A 21,367-nucleotide genomic window follows, 5' to 3' on the forward strand; every position below is an offset into this window, starting at 1 on the left:
ATGTCGGAGATTTGATGTTTTACCGGATTCCTGATATTGACGGTACACTCGTGAAATGGTCGTACGGGAAAATCCCCACTTCATCGCTTCCTCGGAGATGGTGTGTCCCACCGCTCGTGCGCCGACCATAACACCACGTTCAGACTCACTTAAATCTTGTTAATTGTCATTGTAGCAGCAGTAACCTAACAACAGACTAGTACACTTGTTGTCTTATATAGACATTGCCAACCGGAGCACCGTCTTTTGCCTGTTATATCTCTCTATTTTAATACGCATGGCTATAAGAGTTTTTCTTATTTAATTTTGGCGCTTCAATGTGTTTGAAGTTTTTGAATCTAGGGTTGCATAACTCCCGGCGCACGCTGTATATTGTATATTGCCCGGCGAGCTGGTGACGTGTGCGTCCGTGGTGGCGGTGTTGCAGGCGTGTGGTCGCCCGGTCACTGTCTGCACGACGTGCGCATCTCGGTGCCGCGCCACGTGCTGCGGGGGCGGTCTGCGCGGCTCGCCTGCCACTACCAGCTGGGCGAGGAGCGGCTGTACGCCGTCAAGTGGTACAAGGGCCGGCACGAGTTCTACCGCTACACGCCCAGCGAGCAGCCCAACAAGAAGGCCTTCCCGCCGCTGGGCAACCACGTCGACGTGAGTACCGCACCAGCGCGTCCGCAGCTAGATTCCCGGCCGGGTTGGGGATTTTTCCCTGCCCGGGGACTAAGTCTCTGAGTTGTCCTCATCGTTTCATCATCACTCGTAGAACTGGCTAGATTGGAGTGTGTAAAATTTGGGACATTGTACGGGTGGTGATGACCTCGCAGTTCACTGCCCCATGCAAGATCCCGTCGCTTCTAAACTGATACTGTTATTACTCAGCTTAATCGCGAGTCCGTAGAGGGTAGTATATGTGACGTACTGTATAACTGGTCAGCATTTCCACCCAGAATTTGCGAGTGTAAGTCGGACCTTCCTTGATCCGCCTTCGCGGGTCGTGTCGTCGGATTTCCTCCTACCTGTGCGCGGTGCAGCTCTCGTAAATGTCGTCCCGTGCAGATTCTTCGTTGGCGCATTGGATGTCTCTGTCGGTGGAAGCTAACTATCTGAAATTGCTGTCGATTGACTTTGGGGTATCTATTTACTCGAAATTAACATTCAGAATGCCTTAATATCACTTTTATTCCTATTAGATCAATAACGAAACACTCATGCCACAAACTACTCGTAACCGAGAGCATGACTACCATCGAACAAGACAGAAAGAGCTCTTAACGCCGACTGCCGACTTTGGCGCGCAGTCCGTATCTCTTACTAGTTTCGTAACAGTTCGTGGATTTCCGATTAAGTTCGTACTTACTAAGATATGCATTTGTTAATGGACGGGTGTGAATTTTAACGAGGCAAAATTATGATTAATAGTTAAACATATAAAAGCCCCTCCTAGTATTCATGTTGTCAAAAATGACTTTAATTATTAAATATAAATAAACGAAATCGATTACTTTGGCGCCAAGATGGCGGTACTTCCTGTCATGTATATTTCCCAGGCTGACGCTTGTTGCTACGGTCCAGCACCGAGCCCCACCTCACTACGCGCGACATCTGGTCGCTTCGTCTCCTAGCCAGCCAGCGTGGGAAATGCTCTCCTACTCATAGCCGACCACGGACTACAGCACTTCCTATCGTGAACACATCACTAAGAGACAATAATTTATTAAAACTGGTAAAAATGTCTTCCCCACGTAAGAGGCACCTTACACCCACCAACCAAACATGGTCATCATCGCACAAGCACATTGAAAGGTGGCTACACTGTGCCACTGCGCCAGAGATTGCGCCAAAGAGTACTATTAAGCCGCCTCCACAGTGCGTGTTAAGAGATTGTAGAAGTCAGTGGTTGTTTAGAGTTCGTAGCAGTCAGTGCTTGTTGTGACTTCGGAGAGGACAGTGCGTGTTGAGAACTCATAGAGTCAGTTTTGTCGAGAGCTCGTAGCAGTGTGTGCGTGGGCAGAGCTCGTGGTTGTTGTGAAGTTGGAGCAAGATGTTGTAGTAAAGAGTGTAGTTCCATGTCTTATGCAGTTATTTGATGGGAGAGATAGCAGATGTTATTGTAATGAGTGCATTTCGTCAATATATATGAAGGTAAAAATTACAATGTTTTTATTTATTGGTTGTGTATCTGAAATAATGTGTCACTACAGGTTCAGTCAACAAAGCATCTGGCTTGTGTTCTTGGATTAGAGTGTAATTGTGATTTTCTTGCGTAATTATAGTTTTTCTAAATTTTTTTTTGTCACGCCAGTATAGTTGGTATTTAAAAAATTCTTGTCTTGTTGGAAAAGAACCGTGCCAGATGTGGACGTTGAGTCACACTCCCACATACAGAACAGTTACATTTGTGCCAGGATTTGTAGATTTTATAGTTGCTGGGGACTTAATTAATTAACTGTGTTTACGGAAATTTTCTTACATTGTTTGTTGCAGTCAGATAGCGTAAAAATTCTAGTCAGGGCCAACCGATTACGAGACTTGCGTAATCGGACATACTAAAACACTAAAAACTATTTTCAATCAAATATAAATTTAATTAAGCCCCCATGCACGTGGCGACCCTGCCAGGATCGTCCCTTGGAATTTTTCTGATTGTGAAAATTGTAGACTGTAGTATTGTTGTAGTAATTTGTAGCTAGTGATTGTAGTCTGTATTGAGTGTGTAGATTTGGTAATTGGCATTCTTCTAATGGTATTTTTCAAAATTTAATTTTTTTATTGTCTTGTATACGCGTTTGACAAATTAGTGCAATTATTTCAATTGTTCGATTGATCGTGTTTGAGGGAGACATTGCATGTGAATAGTATTGTTGGAGATAAAGAGTCATTGGGTGTAATTTTCGTACAGTGACGAATCTTTCGTATATTTTTTAAATGATTACGCGATCAATGAAAAAGGCAAAAATGATGAATAGTGAGAATAACGAAATTGTTGACATGGCGAACTCGCCAACACAGGAAAACAGTATGGTGGATAATGGAGTTGAAAACAATGTAATAAGTCGGGAAAATAGTCCAGAACCATTTCAAAATTTTTCTCAATCAGAAAATTTACAGAATATGAGATTAACGATAGAAGATTCTGAAATAGTATCGAACACAGATAGCTTTACAGCTATGACGAAGGAAACTGGAATTGCGGGAAATGTTAGGCGCGAAAAGAATTGCGAACCGGCTACAATGGAGCAGTTGATGGGTGCAATATTAAATCTGGGATCACAAATGGGAACAATGGTAACACGAATGGAAACAATGGAAACAATTAAAACAGAGATGGGAACTTTGCGATCTGAAATTAAAACTGATATAGGAACAATTAAAACAGAGATGGGAACTTTGGAAACACGGTTAGATTCAAGAATAGGGACATGTTTCAAAAATATGAAAGATGAATTAAAGAAAGAAATCAGGGAAGAAGTACAACCGATTCTGAATTCTCACAATAATAGATTAATTGCAGTAGAAATCAGACAAAGGGAACAGGATAGAGAACAGGAAGAAAGAGATCGCGTGATAGTACAGAATTTTTCAGAGTTAAATTTACAACGTGCAAAGGATAAGGAAGAAATATTTGAAAGAATCGAGGAATCCGTACCAAATGACAGAATAAATAATCTAACACGACAATATGAACAGTTAACTACCAAATGTGTCAATACTGAAACCCGAGTCGCGACACTTACGGAAGATGTAAACAAACAGAAAGAAAAAATAGGTGACTTATCGGAAAGAGTTGAGGAAATTTCAGATAAATTGACAAATCTTAGTTTACATGGGGACAGAGATTCGGATGATACAGCTCCATTACCATTTGCAGAAACCGAAGAATACCAGAACATAAATAAGCATGTTGAAAATCAGGGAAAATTTAATGAACGCGTGAAAAAGGAATTTGAGGCATTACGGAAGCAAGTCAAGCAGATCGAAGGCGAAGTTGTAGGAAAAGATAGCAGAAGAAATTTAGAATCACAGGTAGCAGAGGGGTTTGAAGAAAATAATTTGTTTCATTTACGGGATGCAACAAGAGAGCGCCAGGCGCGCGAACTTAACAATAATCGACATTCGGACTGGGACAGACGCGGTAGGTCTTTGTCGCCACGAGGCGAAAACTTTGACTATAAACACTTTTTGACTGTTCGGAAATTTAAGATCTTCCGCAACTCTAAGAATGACATACATCCATGTGCATGGTTAGATCAATTTATGTACGCACTTCCACCAAATTGGCCACTAAGTCACAAACTGGAATTTATGTGTGGATATTTAGAAAACGAACCGGCGACGCGGATGCGCGCACTCATTAGAGATTGTAATAATCTAAATGATTTTTATCATGCATTTCTATCGGCATATTGGTCCGAAAACACGCAAGACAGAGTCAAACACAGTCTTATTATGCAGCGTAATTTCAAACAGTCTGAGTTCCGCACGCCGGCAGAGTACTTTGAAGACATGATTCGAAAGAATCAGTTCCTGTCCAACCCTTATAGCCCGACTGAATTAATTCGCATTTGTTTAACTAAGTTGCCGCAATCCATAAGACAAATTGCTTTAGCTGGAAGATGTAAAGACGACATCGAGACTTTTAAGACTTTGCTACAAGAACTCGAGTACGACAATGACGACGGGACTACCTGTAATTTTTTCAGTAACAGTAATTATGATAGATTTTCAGATAAAAGGGACAGTGATCGGAACGGGCGTTATATGGGTAATTTTGAGAATGACAGACGTAACAGACACGACAATAGATACCAGCCCTATGACAATAACAGACGTTCTAACAGAAATTACACAGACAATAGCGGTAATTCGTACCGGAATGATCAATCATACGGAAACAGTAATCGGTATCATCAGGACAGAAATCATTCATACAGTAATAGAAATTCTTACTACAGAAATAATCAGGGTAATAGATACAACAATAATTTCAGAAATGACAGTCGAAATTACACAAGAAGTAGTTATGCAGACAGACAGGAAAACAGAAATTTTAATAACAGACACAACCAAGAATTTGTATCTAACAGACAGGAGGGACCTAATTGGCATCCTCCACGTGACAGAATTTCAGAGAGACAAGTGCAAATTGTAGAAATGGATCCGCGAAATGACGCGAATACTCAAAGACGTGACGCAAACAATCGACAATGACTTGCAGCTTCGGCTTCTGGCAGCAATATAGACGGTTTAGAAAGTAATGACACTACGGCTTTACACTACGTACGCCTGGAAGACATGAGAGACATTTTGTTAGATGAAAAGGAAAATAATGTAGACGCATTTTTACATCCTGTTATTGAAGTATGTGTGGGTAGGAATAAGTTCACTGCAGTTTTAGATTCTGGGAGCCCATTGAATGTCATTAGTGAATCAGTTTTTCGTATATGTGAAAGAACTATTGCCTGTCCTGTGTTACCTATTTCTAAAACTACAATTCGAGGTGCGATTTCTGGAAAAAGTGTGGAGGTCAAACAACAGACCAATTTAAATTTCATTTGTCAAGGATACGAATTTTCTGCTAATTTTATTATTGTTCCATTACTCAGTACACAAATTATATTAGGTATGGAGTTTCTTAACGCACATAAGGCAATTTTGAATTTTAAAGAAGGAAGTGTAAATTTGACTGTTGCTGGAATGCCGAAATGTTTAAAATTTTTCGAGTGTTTAACAAGATCTGAGTCAGATACAAAATGTTTAAGATTTCTTACTTCTGATGTTTTCGTTGAGCATTATGACGACAATGTGTTTATTCATGATAATGACAATAGATACAGAGACGCGATGGATGATATAATTAATAGCGAAGAATTAATTAATGAAAAGGTTAAGAAAGCTGAAGTGCCAGATGACGTTGCAAGAGAAGAGCTGCACCACATTTTGACTTCACATGCTACAGTGTTTAGTCATCACACAGGAACTATAAAAGGCTTACAATATTTATTTAAAGTAAAAGAACACACACCATTTCGCGGGAAAACGTACGCTATTCCTTTGGCTTACAGAGACAAGGTTAAGAATGAACTTCAGTACATGTTAGATCAGGGCATTATTGAGCCTGCAGTCAGTCCTTATACTAGCCCATTACACGTTGTTCTTAAAAAGGATGGATCAATTCGTTTGGTTCTGGATTCCAGACAGATAAATAACATCATCATTCCTGAAACTGACCGCCCACAAAATTTAGATGAACTTCTTCAACATTTCCATGGAATTAAAGTCTTATCCACGATTGATATGCGCGCAAGTTTTTGGCAAATAGAACTCCACCCTGATTGTAGAAAATACACCGCCTTTTTAGCCTTTGGTAACTGTTACCAATTTCGTAAATTACCGTTTGGACTTACTGTATCTTCAGCAGCATTCATTCGTAGCTTAAATGAAATTTTACCTGTTTATCTTCGTGACAACATTACTTCTTATGTTGACGACATTCTTATTGCTAAACGTTCTTGGAGTGAGCACAACAAAATTTTGGACTCATTATTACGTATTTTTGCACGAGTTGGCATGACAGTGAACTTGGAAAAATCTGAATTTGGTCGTTCTCAGGTGAAATTTCTCGGTCACATTATTTCTACAGAAGGTATTCTTCCTGATCCAGAAAAATTAGACGCTATTCGTAATTATGCTGTTCCTACCACAAAACGTGATGTTCGTAGTTTTCTTGGTGTCTGTAATTTTCTTCGACGCTTTGTTAGATTGGACGATTTGGCCACACCTCGTTTATGTGAACTATCCGGAAAGAAATCTAATTGGTGTTGGGATGAGGAAGCTCAGTCAGAATTTGAACAGCTTCGAGATGCTTTAGTTGCTGCTCCACTTCTTTCACATCCGGATTTATCGAAAGAATTTTGTTTGGCGACGGACTCATCATACAAAGGCCTAGGAGCACATTTATTTCAAGAGATAGAAGAAAACGGCGTTGTAGTACAGAAGACTATTGCATTTGGAAGTCGCGTTCTCTCTAAATCCGAAAAGAATTATTCGATTACGGAACTTGAAGCTTTGGCTGTTGTTTGGGCTTTCACAAAATTTCGCACATTTTTGTTTGGCAGACATACTAAGGTTTACACCGATCATCGAGCTCTGGAATTTCTTATGTCAACAAAATTAACTCATAGCAGATTGTCACGATGGGCGTTGTACCTACAGGAATTTGACTTTAGTATTGTTTACATACAGGGTTCTTCTAATATTGTTGCCGATGCTTTATCACGTGCACCTATGGGTTTGAAACAAAGTGCTGAAGAGGACTGCAAGGAAAACAATTTTTGTTTGATGTATATTCAAGGTGTTGCGTTTGAGAACTTTATTTCGTCTTCGCTCCAGGACATCGCTAAGGAGCAAAATAAGGATCCAATCTGGAAGGACATTAAGGAGAAGTGGAGGAGAAAGGAAAGCGTGGCGATTAGACAGCATTATTTAGTTCGCAATGACATTCTTTTTAAACGAAAATCCGTCGACAACTTTGTTTGGTTAGTTTGTATTCCTGATGAGTGGGTCAATAAACTGATTTGGTATACGCATCTCAGTTATGCACACTTTGGTCCCAGAAAATGCTTTCACAAATTACGAGAAAATTGTTACTTCAATAATATGGAAAAACGTATTCGATCTGTTCTTGCCAAATGTAAATTATGTCAAATGGCTGAGCCTCCAACGATTTCTCACAGAGCACCGTTGTTTCCCATCATTCCAGCGAAATTAAAGGAGATGGCTGCAGTCGATTTGTTCGGTCCAGTGGTTCGTCCTACTAATGGTTTTGCGTACATTTTCGTAGCAGTGGAGTTGACGTCAAAATATGTGTGTTTTACACCTTTACGCAAAGCAACAGCTCGTTCAGTATCTAACGCTTTCATCAAACATTTTCTTAAAGAAGTTGGTCACGTTGATAAGGTTATATCAGATAATGGATCACAGTTTCGTTCTAAAATTTGGCTTCGTACTCTACAGCGTCGTAAAATTAAACCAATTTTCATTTCACTTTTTCACCCTCAATCTAACGCTTCAGAGAGATGGATGAAGGAAATCAATAAATTGTGTCGACTTTATTGTCATCAGAATCACAGAACTTGGGATCAGTACCTTCATATTTTTCAAAACATTCTGAATGAACTTCCTAATGACTCAACTTCTTTACCGCCGCTATTGATATTAAAAAATAAAGTACCAACAAATCGCATTTCTGAAATCGTTCCTTTTCCGCCTTCACGGAAACTGCGGCATTCTGAAGTTGTCAACCTGGCTCTACGAAATATTGCATCTGCGGCTGCTAGAAGAGAGAAATCAGCTAGACGTCCTGGTCGTTCAAAATTCTTGTCAGTTGGTCAAAAGGTATTAATTAAGTCCCACCGTTTGTCTCACAAAGGAAAAGGCTTGTGTCGCAAATTTTTTCTGCTTTATAACGGTCCATATAGAATTCGCAAAATTATACATGATAACACTGTCGAAGTAGAAACTCTTAAATCTCGACGCTCTAAAGGAATACATCATATATCTAACGTAAAAATTTTTGTGGAATGACATACTTTTGAGAAACCAACAGCTAGAAGTAAACATGCCGAGAGTACAAGGATACCGCGCTGTGTTTTGGCGGCGGCACATACTCAAAGCAACAGTCAAGTCTGCGCGCCGCACAAGGCAGTCGTTGACCGCAAACAATTGCTTCCTACGTCACGCGCCTACAGCTGATCGAGCGCTCAGTGCGAATGCACTGACAGCCGTAAACAAATACACAGTCTAATTTCTCCGACTAAATTCTGTATAAAGCTATAAGGACTTGTTGAATTGTGTTATTAACATTCAGTATTTTGCAGGATACGGTGTATAAAGTATTTAAGACCTTCAGGTAAATTCTGTGCGTGTCCGACGTTAAGACGACCTGCTATCGAGAAAATTTCAGGAAGAATGTAATTTCGAAGAAGAAACTAATTAACTAAAAAAAGGTAACTGTTAATTGAGTTCATTTTTCAGGTAACATATTTCCACTTAGGTACGTACTTTAGACGTATTTTGCTGCTCGCGATTACGTGATTCATACTTTGTGCTAATTTCATGTTCTATGAAATTACTTGTGAAGCGACGTGCTTGCGTACATTTACTGATTTTGACAATTATTGATTAATGAACAGGGTTGTTATTTGTATATATTATGCATCGCTTGGCTGCTATGCTTTTTCACTGATGTCATTTTTTTTTATTATGTGCCTGCTGTGCTTATTTATTTGAATTATAATTGTAACCTGATTTATTGTGCTGATGAGTTTAGTTATGTAAGTTATACTTTGTGATTTATCTGCTTGTGCCTTCATGTTTGCTTATTAAGATGACATGAATATTTATTTGCTTATGCTGATATGATGCTAATGACCTGTTTATTACGTAAGATATATGTTTACTGCTATGCGTATGGATTACATATTTACACATTTCTGTTTTGTTGCCATAACTGCTCTTTAATTTCGTGTGTAGAAATGCTGATATACTTTGTATAAACATAGAGTTTAGGTTACACTGTGGTATTAATTATAGATTGTTCGGTTGGCAGAGCCTCGTTGTAGGAATTGTGCTGCATCCACTTGTTGACATTTTGTTCTCTACTGGTATATTTACTCGCTATTGCAAGTTTTGCTTACGCTCAGTGCCATATATTTTTAAGATAAGAAAATTCACTGCTATAATTCGACGAACGACATTAGTACAAGAAAGTCATTGAAGTCACATGAGCTGAGGTTTTATGGAAGCTGTATAAATTTATGCTAATAGGAAGGAGGCTAACGACATGACATACCAAAAATAGGTTTAGACCATTAACAATTATTAGACTGCATTTTTCGTAAGCAATTGAAATAGGAAGTGACACTTGACACAAAAAATACTCCACATGTTTGCTTCTGCTATGATTCTTGAAGTGGTGTACACACTGTGAAATATTATGATCATTCACACTCCGTAATCGTACTTAATTACTGAGAGTTATTCGAACTAAGTCTGTTAGAGGTCAGGTATGCATTTCTTTTATTTAATGATGGACAAGGAACCAAAATGTATCTTATAATTTATAATGAGTAGAAAATTTGGGTCAGATGGATTACACAGAGGTTGTGTGTTGACAATGTGTCTTCGGATTGTATGGGATGCTGACTTGAAGTTGCATTAGGATTTTATCTGTACTTGTTCGAGGAGACTGACTAGAGGAAAGAGTTGTGATGGAAGTGAGATGATATTGGTGCTGAGGTTTATATTTATCGACGTATTATTGAGGTATAGAGATTATATGAAGTTGAGTTGTTATGGAAGTGAAATGATATTGGTGCTGAGGTTTATATTTATCGACGTATTATTGAGGTATAGAGATTATATGAAGTTGAGTTGTTATGGAAGTGAAATGATATTGGTGCTGAGGTTTATATTTATCGACGTATTATTGAGGTATGATTATTGGAGTTTTTGTGGACAAGAGGTAAGGTAAATGATATTAATGATAAGACGTATTGAAGAGGTATTATTGAGGTATGATTATTGGAGTTTTGGTGTATAAGAGGTAAAGTAAGTGAGGAGCATATTTTTTTTTTTGTTGGTCTTATGGAACAAGGAGGATGAAGAGAGCAGACTAGAACACTAAAATAGAAGGAAGATAGTCTATACACACACTTTGTTAAATAACTAAGCAGTATATACTTTTTTTTGGAGAGAGGAAGTAATTGCATATCTTGGCTCACTGACAGTTGTTCAACAACAGTACATTTTGATCTGGCTTGGCAAACATTGGTCTTGACATGATGACTATGACGTTGACTAACTATTATTGACTGTTATACATTGCTGCCAGTACTAGTTGATACACATGATGAACATCAGATTTTGACAGAATTACATTTACACAGTTAACACTATTCAATTACACAGTAGTACTTAATGTGGATGAAAGATGAGTGAGTGTGTTTTGTGTGTTTTCCTTTCCTAATCCTACCCACCTATCTCCTAAATATTATTTTATTTGTTGGTAGTGGCTTGCACTGACACCCATAAATATTATAGGTTTACTGGTATTTGTGTATTGTAATAGTTAATAGGACAATTATCTGATATCATTTATGTGTTTGTTATGATTTGTATGTTTAGTGTAAAAGCACTGTATGTGCATTCAAACTATTGTTCATGCCTGAACTGTCTGATTAGTGAAGATAAATATTCTGAACTGTTACCTGCACTTTTCAATATGATGTGTGACATTTGGTCGTGTTTAATTTCTGCTGATGAACAGTGTGATCAGTGCTAGTGAATTTTATCGAACTGCTTCTGCTGAGAGATGTGACTTTTGCTGTCTGCACCTGCTCTCAACATTGCTGGGTGCAACTGATGGACTGTTTCTACTGAAATGATATCACTTGTTGGTGTTTGCACCTGCTCAACATTGCTGGGTGCAACTGATGGACTGTTTCTGCTGAAATGATGTCACTTGTTGGTGTCTGCACCTGCTTAACATTGCTGGGTGCATCTAATGAACTGTTTCCACTGAAATGAAGTCACTTGTTGCTGTATGCACCTACTCAACATTGCTGGGTGCAACTGATGGACTGTTTCTACTGAAATGATATCACTTGTTGGTGTTTGCACCTGCTCAACATTGCTGGGTGCAACTGATGGACTGTTTCTACTGAAATGATATCACTTGTTGGTGTTTGCACCTGCTCAACATTGCTGGGTGCAACTGATGGACTGTTTCTGCTGAAATGATGTCACTTGTTGGTGTCTGCACATGCTCAACATTGCTGGGTGCAACTGATGAACTGTTTCTACTGAAATGAAGTCACTTGTTGCTGTCTGCACCTACTCAACATTGCTGGGTACCTCTGATGGATTGCCTCTACTGAACTAATGTGACTTGTGCTGGGTGTACCTGCTAAACCTTACTGAGTGCAACTGATGGACTGCTTCTACTGAAATGATGGTCACTTGTTGGTGTCTGCACCTGCTCAACATTGCTGGGTGCCTCTGATGGACTGCTTCTACTGAAATAATGTCACTTGTTGCTGTCTGCACCTGCTCAACATTGCTGGGTGCAACTGATGGACTGCTTCTACTGAAATGATGTCACTTGTTGGTGTCTGCACCTGCTTAACATTGCTGGGTGCCACTGATGAACTGTTTCTACTGAATTAATGTGACTTGTTGCTGGGTGTACCTGCTAAACTTCACTGGGTGCAACTGATGGACTGCTTCTACTGAAAAGATGTTACCTGTTGGTGTTCTTTTTTGTATAAACTAATCATTGAAAGCATTTTATGTGAACATTTGTATAAACTGATTTTTTGTATATTGTGTAAACTATTATGTAAAGTCACATGTATGAAAATAATTTGTATTGCCTTCTGTATTTCATATGTTAGGTTAGTAAAAGGTCAGTGCAAAGCCAAAATTTTTAACTAATTATGTGATGTTTAGGTATTAATATTATCTTTTATTTTTGTCTATATTTTTCTGGACGAATTTGGTGGTATTTTCACCACCAATGCTGGCAAAAATACCATCAAATTCTGGCCTGTGGAGGAGGGGCATATGAAAGGTGGCTACACTGTGCCACTGCGCCAGAGATTGCGCCAAAGAGTACTATTAAGCCGCCTCCACAGTGCGTGTTAAGAGATTGTAGAAGTCAGTGGTTGTTTAGAGTTCGTAGCAGTCAGTGCTTGTTGTGACTTCGGAGAGGACAGTGCGTGTTGAGAACTCATAGAGTCAGTTTTGTCGAGAGCTCGTAGCAGTGTGTGCGTGGGCAGAGCTCGTGGTTGTTGTGAAGTTGGAGCAAGATGTTGTAGTAAAGAGTGTAGTTCCATGTCTTATGCAGTTATTTGATGGGAGAGATAGCAGATGTTATTGTAATGAGTGCATTTCGTCAATATATATGAAGGTAAAAATTACAATGTTTTTATTTATTGGTTGTGTATCTGAAATAATGTGTCACTACAGGTTCAGTCAACAAAGCATCTGGCTTGTGTTCTTGGATTAGAGTGTAATTGTGATTTTCTTGCGTAATTATAGTTTTTCTAAATTTTTTTTTGTCACGCCAGTATAGTTGGTATTTAAAAAATTCTTGTCTTGTTGGAAAAGAACCGTGCCAGATGTGGACGTTGAGTCACACTCCCACATACAGAACAGTTACATTTGTGCCAGGATTTGTAGATTTTATAGTTGCTGGGGACTTAATTAATTAACTGTGTTTACGGAAATTTTCTTACATTGTTTGTTGCAGTCAGATAGCGTAAAAATTCTAGTCAGGGCCAACCGATTACGAGACTTGCGTAATCGGACATACTAAAACACTAAAAACTATTTTCAATCAAATATAAATTTAATTAAGCCCCCATGCAACATCTATGTCAAGAAGTGAAGTACACAGTACTGACGTTCCACTATAATATTAGACTGGTGTGTAACTTCGTAGCACTTTTGTTTTGCACGTTGGTCTGCAGGTTGCTACGAGTTCATTTATCGATTATCGTTCTTTTTATTTGTAGTTCACTGTTCACTGTTTGCACACTGCAACTGATTCAAAGTTCCGGCTTCCAAACTGGGCAGGTCCGACTGTCCAGTATAGTCTGCTCCCTGTCGTGAGATCTTGCAACCTACGTGCGGAAGTGGATCTCCCAGGTCCTTTGTGCCCGCAGGTAAAGTTAGCCGTCATTGTAACGGCCGAGCAGGTAGCTTCGAGACCCTGTAGCGGGCGGGCGTGTATGTCTCCCAGCTAAGCCAGGAGCCGCAGTTAGCACGCTGCCTGTGCACGTTGTAAGGTTTACTCTAATAAACACTTATACCATATAATTTGTTCCGTCCAATTACTGTGAGTGGAAATAAGGGGAGGACGGTGAGTCCTCTCACACTGTACACTCAAACCCAATGTACCACCACGAGAAGAAGAGCTCGTGCGTACATTTCTTGATCCTCCGGACCGGGTACAGTGACCACGTGAAACTTACGTTCGCGCGGATTAATTTTCCGGTATTTGTGTACTTCTAAAAAACCACGTGTGAGCTGCGCAAGCTGTCGGTTTCTTTGGTGACCGCTATCGAGTCTCCGGAGGCCTGTTCGGGACTTCGACAATAACTGCCTTAACAACGGTGATCGAGGACATATTTGCGAACGTTTAATGAGTCTCAGGCTCAAACGCGAGAAGCACAGAAACGTGTCGGTGCCAGCATCATCAGTGACGTCACCTCCTTCTCCCGCCAAAACTTCGCGCCGTCAGAGACTGCAACGCCTGCCACGCCAGCTTCCCGTGCCCGTGACGCCGCTGCTGTTCCAGTCCGTACCGCCTCGTATTGCCGCTGCAACCCGGCAAATGCAACTGTTGGCTTCCTTCTATCATCTTCCCAGTCCTAAAATAGATCTCTCAGAGAAAACGAAATTAGTCAAGCAGAGATATGTAAGAAAGGTCACTCTCGCGCGCTTACCGAGCTTTGTGCAGTCTGCAGGTAGTGCCAGCATCGAAATTCTAGAATCATAATTAAGTCGATTGACTCGTCTTCAAGCCGGCCGCTGTGACCGAGCGGTTCTAGGCGCTTCAGTCCGGAACCGCGCTCCTGCTATGGTCGCAGGTTCGAATCCTCCCTCGGGCATAGTGTGTGTGATGTCCTTAGGTTAGTTAGGTTTAAGCAGATCTAAGTCTAGGGGCTTAGAGCTATTTGAACCATTTGACTGGTATTCAGACTGATTCTGAGTCGTCTCAAACACGGCTGGAAACTGAAGACGAATCAACAGATTATAGTAAAGACAGGGCAGAATTCGGGGATTCGTGGGACTTCGTTGAATCCACTATCAAGGAATGAAGAGGTACACCCAGCTTTCGCAGCCTTTGGGCTCGAATCCATCAGGCAGTGTCAGTTCTTTGAAACTATCCGCTCTTAACCTGCCAAATTTTGAAGGTGACTACCTTAAGTGGTCATCATACAGGGATAAACTTTTGAGACTCATTATGAATAACAATTCAACTGATGATGTTCAAAAACTTCATTACCTTAATTCGTCTTTGCGAGGTGAAGTTAAAGACCTATTGAAACATATACCTGACACAACAGCAAACTTATCGATAGCCTGGGCACTTATTACGTAGTAAGTATAATAACCCAAAAATAATTGCAGCCAGACATGATCAGGCTTTGTTGGGCTTACCTACGGTCGTCCATGGCACAGCGAGCGATTATAATCAACTAATTAATCACGTATGTAGCCATTTGAAGGCCTTAGAAGCTCTCAAACCTGATGTACCACTTCATGAAGTTATTCTTTCGGAAGAGATTCTGCCTAGTATGCTACCCACGGATTGTCAAGAGTGGGAGGTAAAGATGTCTGGGTCGGCATTCACCACATTAAATCAACTGATAGATTATTTGAGAGACAAAAATGTCAGGCCCTTGAGTTGATCAGGTTCAGGGATAACACCTCAAGGGATCCGTAAGGAAATGCCAATAATTTAAATCAAACGAGACATGTGAGGAGGGCTCATTTGGATAATGCTGATACTGAGGAGTCATGTAATTTTTGTAGTGAACCTCATACTATCACTAAATGCAAGGGGTTTCAATCACTAAATGTTGATGAGCGGCGGGCATATGTGACAAAAAATAAGTTTTGTTTTTTGTGCCTCCGCTCTGGTCATTTCTCGACTAAATGCAAGATTTCTCCTTCTAAGACCTGTAAAGGAAGGCACAACATATTGCTCCATAAGCCTGCTGAACCAAGGAATGGGCAGAAAAGTGAATCAGCAGGCCATTCCTTGGCCCATCAAGCTACGAAAGAGAAGGCAAACATCCATTGTAATATTTTGTTGGCACAGCTGTTGTTAGCATTAAGGACAGCTTGGGTAGACAGCAGTTTTTGCATTCTGCTAGATAGTGCGAGTCAGCTGTCCTTTATTTCTAAGGGCATGACAGAGAAGTTAAAACTGAAACGAAGTAAACATTCGTTTTCTGTGAAAGGCATAAACAATGCCTTCGCAGCCTCAGTGTCTTACACCTGTAATGTTGCACTGTAATCTAGGCTCAACGACTTTCATGTTAGATCCACTTGTGCTATCATAGACCATGTCACCAGCGACTTACCAGTGAGCAAGATAGACACAAGGTCCTGGAGTGTCCCATGTAATCTTCCGCTCCCTGATCCAGAATTAATAAAGGCTACCACAGTAGATTTAATTCTTGAAACCAAGTCATCCTTCACTGATCGAAACAAAATTTGGCTGGATTTTGTCTGGTAGGAAGCCTTCAGCTGCATACAACATGCCTCGTTCTACAGTGACCTCGTGCTTTGTTAGAGGTGAGAATTTAGACGCCAAACTGCAAACGTTTTGGGAGTTAGAGGAACTGTCTACGAAAACGATGAGTAAGCAGGATAAAATATGCGCCACTTTGCACGAGATGAAAGAGATTTGTGGTTCGACTGCCAGTGAGCTGACTGTAACACCTTAGGTGAATCATGACAACAAGCCTCTCGGAGACTGGCGCTTCTTGAGAGGAGATTTAAAAGGCAATCGAATTTCCAGAAGGAATATTCTGCATTCATGCATGAATATGTTGAACAGGGACACATGGAGGTCTCCAATTCTCAAGGTATTATTGGTCCGAAGTGTTATGTTCCACATCATGCTGTCTTCAAAGAATTTAGCTTCACTACGAAGTTGAAGATAGTATTTGATGGCTCTGCTGCCACTTCTAATAGAGTATCTCTCAGTGATATCTTGATAGGTGGTCCGACTGTCCAGCCATATTTATTTTCCATTATTATAAAATTTCCCTCCTTTAATGCTGCTCTGTCAGCTGAGATAGCGAAAACGTGTCGCCAAGTGTCTCTCCATCCTGACGATAGACAATTCTGTGGCGAGAATCACCATCTGAACGGATGCAAGAATATAGACTGTTTACACTCAATTATGAAACCGCTCCTGCTGCCTTTCTTGCTACTAGATGTCTTCAACAGGTGGCTTTGGAAAATCAAAACAGGTTTCCAATGGCATCTCAATCGTTGATGTCTAGCTTTTATGTGAACGACTTCTTAAGTGGATCAGCTACAGAAGCTGAAGCTCAGGAACTACAAACCCAGCTGACTCAACTACTTGCTTCTGGGGGGTTTCCACTGAGGAAATGGTGTTCCAATAGTCACAAGGTCATGGAAAAAATTCCTGTGCAGGACAGAGAAACGTCTTTGCCTTGTCATCTTACTGGTGGACAAGTCATAAAAACGTTAGGGATATTATGGCACCCTGGCTCTGACACATTACAGTGCCATGTACAGCTGAAGAGTCATCGGCTCTCAAAGGTTACCAAACGCAGAGTCCTGTCTACAATAGCATGAATCTATGACCCACTGGGGATTCTAGGTCCAGCAGTCATAAGATGTAAATTGTTCTTGCAGCGCTTGTGGCCACTAAGCCTTGATTGGGATGAAATTCTTCTATCCAACCTCACTGATTAATGGAATGCTGTTTGTGTGCAACTGCCTTCCCTAAATGGAATTTTGATTAACAAGAAGATCATTCCTTGCCCCCGGTATGTTAAATTAGTGACGCTTCACAGTTGGCATATAGTGTGTGTGTACACATCAGATGTGTTCTTCCCAATAACAGTGTGTTGGTCTCATTGGCTGCAGCCGAATCTCGGGTTGCCCCTGTAATACAAAAATCTCTTTCACGACTGGAATTATGGGGTGCTCTGCTTCTTGCTCGACTCATTCACAAGGTGGCCAATGCATTAGACATCATAGATGGTGGCGACATTCATTTGCATTCATTTGGGGATGGACTCCACAATAGTTTCCTGTTGGCTGCAGTGTAGTCCTGGTCATTGGAAAACTTTTGTTGCCAACAGAGCAACTGAAATCCAGGAACTGAGTTCAGTTGCCAACTGGAGACATGTCAAATCAGAGGATAATCCTGCTGACCACTTTTCACGTGGTATTAATCCAGCTGCTCTGAGTTCACTTGTACAGTGGTGATCTGGCCCATCATGGCTATCCACTTGCAACCCGACTGCAACACCTGCACTCCACTTAGTGTAGGAGATGCGCCTGAATGAAGGTGTACGCAAGTATCCTTGGTGTCGATCATTAAACTTGATGATGAACTGCTGTGTAAATATTCATCATTCAAGAAAACTTACAGAGTTTTGGCCTGTGCACTGAGGACTGCTAATAATACTAGGTTTCAGCAGTCAGAAAGGATAACTGGGCCACTCACTCCACAGCAATGCCAAAACGCTATGGAAAGGGCCTTTGGCACAGCTCAACATAGTGAATATGGTAATGAGATCGCTTTGTCGAAGGCCAGTTCCCCTATTCCACATAATAGCAAATTAAGGGATTTGCACTCATTTGTTGACGCCGTAGGTATTTTGCGAGTGGGAGGGAGATTAATGAATGCTGATATACCATATGATGAACGCCATTCTATTATCGTACCGCCTAAGCACCATCTGACAAAAATTCTCAGAACAGATGAACATGAAAATTTGTTGCATGCTGGGTCACAACTTTTGTTAGTTATGTTGCATAGGAGGTTTTGGATCCCCAATGGGTGTAACACAATCAAAGGAGTTATCGGTAAATGTTTAAAATGCTTTAGGCTTAAGTCCAAGACAGCAGTTCAACTCATTGGTTAGCTACCTGCAGCTAGAGTATACCAGTCTCGTCCATTCCAGCACTGTGGAGTAGACTATGCAGGCCCTATTGCTGTAAAGCATGGTGAAAGACGGAGTAAGGTTACCACGAAGGCTTATATTGATTTATTCACTTGCATGGCAACCAAGGCCATCCACTTAGAATTAGTTACTGACTTGGTAACAAGTTCATTTTTGGCTGCCCTCAGGAGATTCATTGCAAGAAGATGGGAACCGTCTCACATGTACAGTGACAATGGCACCACATTTGTAGGTGCAGACAATAAACTTAAACGTTTTTTCTCTGATGATGCTACTGTTGAAGGTGTGGTGAATTTTTTGACCACAAAGAGAATCAGTTGGAGGTTCACTCCACCTCATGCCCCTCACTTTGGTGGACTCTGTGAGGCAGGAATCAAATGCATGAAGTCGCATCTCAAACGCGCCATTGGCAATGCAGTACTGACATTTGAAGAACTGGCTACTGTGTTAATACAGATAGAAGCATGCTTGAATTCAAGGCGATTGTGTCTTCTCTCCGATGACCTAGATTCTCCTGCTGCTCTCACTCCTGGTCATTTCCTAATTGGTCAGCCCCTTTGTGCTCATCCTGAACCCTCTGTCCTTGAGGTTCCCGTAAATAGGTTGCACAGATGGCAACTTGTACAGCAGTTGCATCAGTCCTTTTGGAAGAGGTGGCCCACAGAATACATAAATGATCTGCAGCAACGCAGAAATTGGACATCAGAGGCAGCATGGCATCTCCAGATCGGCGATCATGTGCTGGTCAAGGAGGATAACTTGCCTCCCTTGGTATGGAGGGTGGGTGTCACTGACCAGCTGTTTCGCGTTCCTGATAAGTATGTGCATGCTGTGATGGTGAAAACTGCTAATGGGCAGATTAAGAGGCCTATATCAAAACTGTGTCCCCTGCCTATGCAGTGAATCGGTTAATTGTTCCCTCAGATCTTTGTAGTGGTGTATGATAAAGGCCCACTGCCAAATTGCCATTTCCTAGAACAACCCTTTAATCCATAAAATCAGCTTGAGAAGCTGTGGATGTTTTCTTGTGGACTGATTGCTGTTATTACTGATTTTCATGTTTTTATGCAGTATAATATTAATACTTTATTGTTCTGTGTCCTACGTGTTATTACCCATCGTGTTTCATATGCAGTGTGACAGTGGTGTTTTGGTGGTGTGTGGGACTTCGGCCGTTCATTTACGCAATAAATTCGAACACCTGCAGCCGTCCTTTCGATGTTATTTATTATATAGCAACCAGTTTCCGCGAGTCGATACACCATCTTCAGACCTTAACTGACGTTGACAGGTGAACTCTGTATGATGCCATCAGTGCCAGCATTTACGAACTGGTTTCTGTAGACTATTGTCACAAATATGTTGGGCCTGCAACTATCAACGTAACAGTGATGTTGTACCTACAACAGTGTAAAATTATTGTGTCTGCAACCATCAACTGGCAACTCTACCTAGTTAATGGTTGCAGAAAAAACAATGTTACACTGCTAGTTGATGGTTACAGGCACGACATCGCTGTTACAGTAGTCTACCGAAGCCAGTTCATAGATTTTGACCACGGATGGGTTTGTGTACACTACTGAAGTTCAACCCGTCAGCCTCAGTTAAGGCGTGAAGGTGGTTTATTGAGTCACTGAAACTGGTTGCTATATAATAAATAACATCGAAACGAGGGATGCAAATGTTTCATTTTATTTTGTTTTGACGTAAGATCAGGGGGGTTGGGTTGTTTGGGGAAGGAGACCAGACAGCGAGGTCATCGGTCTCATCGGATTAGGGAAGGATGGGGAAGGAAGTCGGCCTGCCCTTTCGAAGGAACCATCCCGGCATTTGCCTGGAGCGATTTAGGGAAATCACGGAAAACCTAAATCAGGATGGCCGGACGCGGGATTGAACCGTCGTTCTCTCGAATGCGAGTCCAGTATCTAACCACTGCGCCACCTCGCTCGGTGTAAGATCAGGAATACCTTCCGGGCTTGATGAAGATCGTTCGAACGCATTAATCCGCAACGATCCACGTGAGTGTACTACAGAACTGGCAGATGTGATGAACTGTGATCGCTCCACCATGGTGCGACATTTACATTCAGTGTGAAAGGTTCAAAAATTGCGTGTCTTGGTTTCCCATGCTCTAAGCCAAAGCTATAAAAATAGCGGGCGGCCATATGTGCAGTTCTGCTTGCTCGTCGTCAACTGCTTCGTGAACAATATCGACCGTTCCTATCCTACATTATTACTGCTGAATAGAAATGGTGCCTTTATACTAACACAAGGAAAACAAAAGAATGTCTGAGCACAAAGAAAGCAGCAACTCCCCGTTCAAAGACCTCCACGCACCCACAAAAGATAATTTTATGCATCTGGTGGAACTGCCGCGGTGTGGTGTATTACGAATTGCTTGCCCGAGGTGTAACCATCACTGACGACATTTATTGTCAACAACTGAGACATCTTGCAGATGCAGTAGAAGAAAAACGACCTGGAAGCCTGCGTGAATTGATGTTACTCCACGATAACGCTCACCCGCATTCCGCTGTACTGACAAAAAGCACTATACAGGGGTTGGGTTGGGAAGTCATTCCACAGCCATCTTATGCACTTGAACTTGCGCCCACAGACTTTCCCGTTTT

The 21,367-nt window shown here is 41.1% G+C and overlaps 1 protein-coding gene across 2 annotated transcripts in view; it reads left to right on the plus strand.

Moving 5' to 3' along the window:
- LOC126416598 (uncharacterized) overlaps positions 1 to 21,367 on the plus strand; it is a 393,195-nt gene that overhangs the window by 274,683 nt on the left and 97,145 nt on the right. For both annotated transcript variants that reach the window (XM_050084354.1, XM_050084353.1), the window contains exon 2: positions 428 to 645. In XM_050084354.1, the coding sequence (XP_049940311.1) occupies positions 428 to 645 (218 nt within the window). The remainder of the gene's footprint in view (positions 1 to 427; positions 646 to 21,367) is intronic.

This window comes from Schistocerca serialis, chromosome 8, assembly GCF_023864345.2.
Source record: "Schistocerca serialis cubense isolate TAMUIC-IGC-003099 chromosome 8, iqSchSeri2.2, whole genome shotgun sequence".
Classification (NCBI taxonomy): Eukaryota; Metazoa; Arthropoda; class Insecta; order Orthoptera; family Acrididae; genus Schistocerca; species Schistocerca serialis.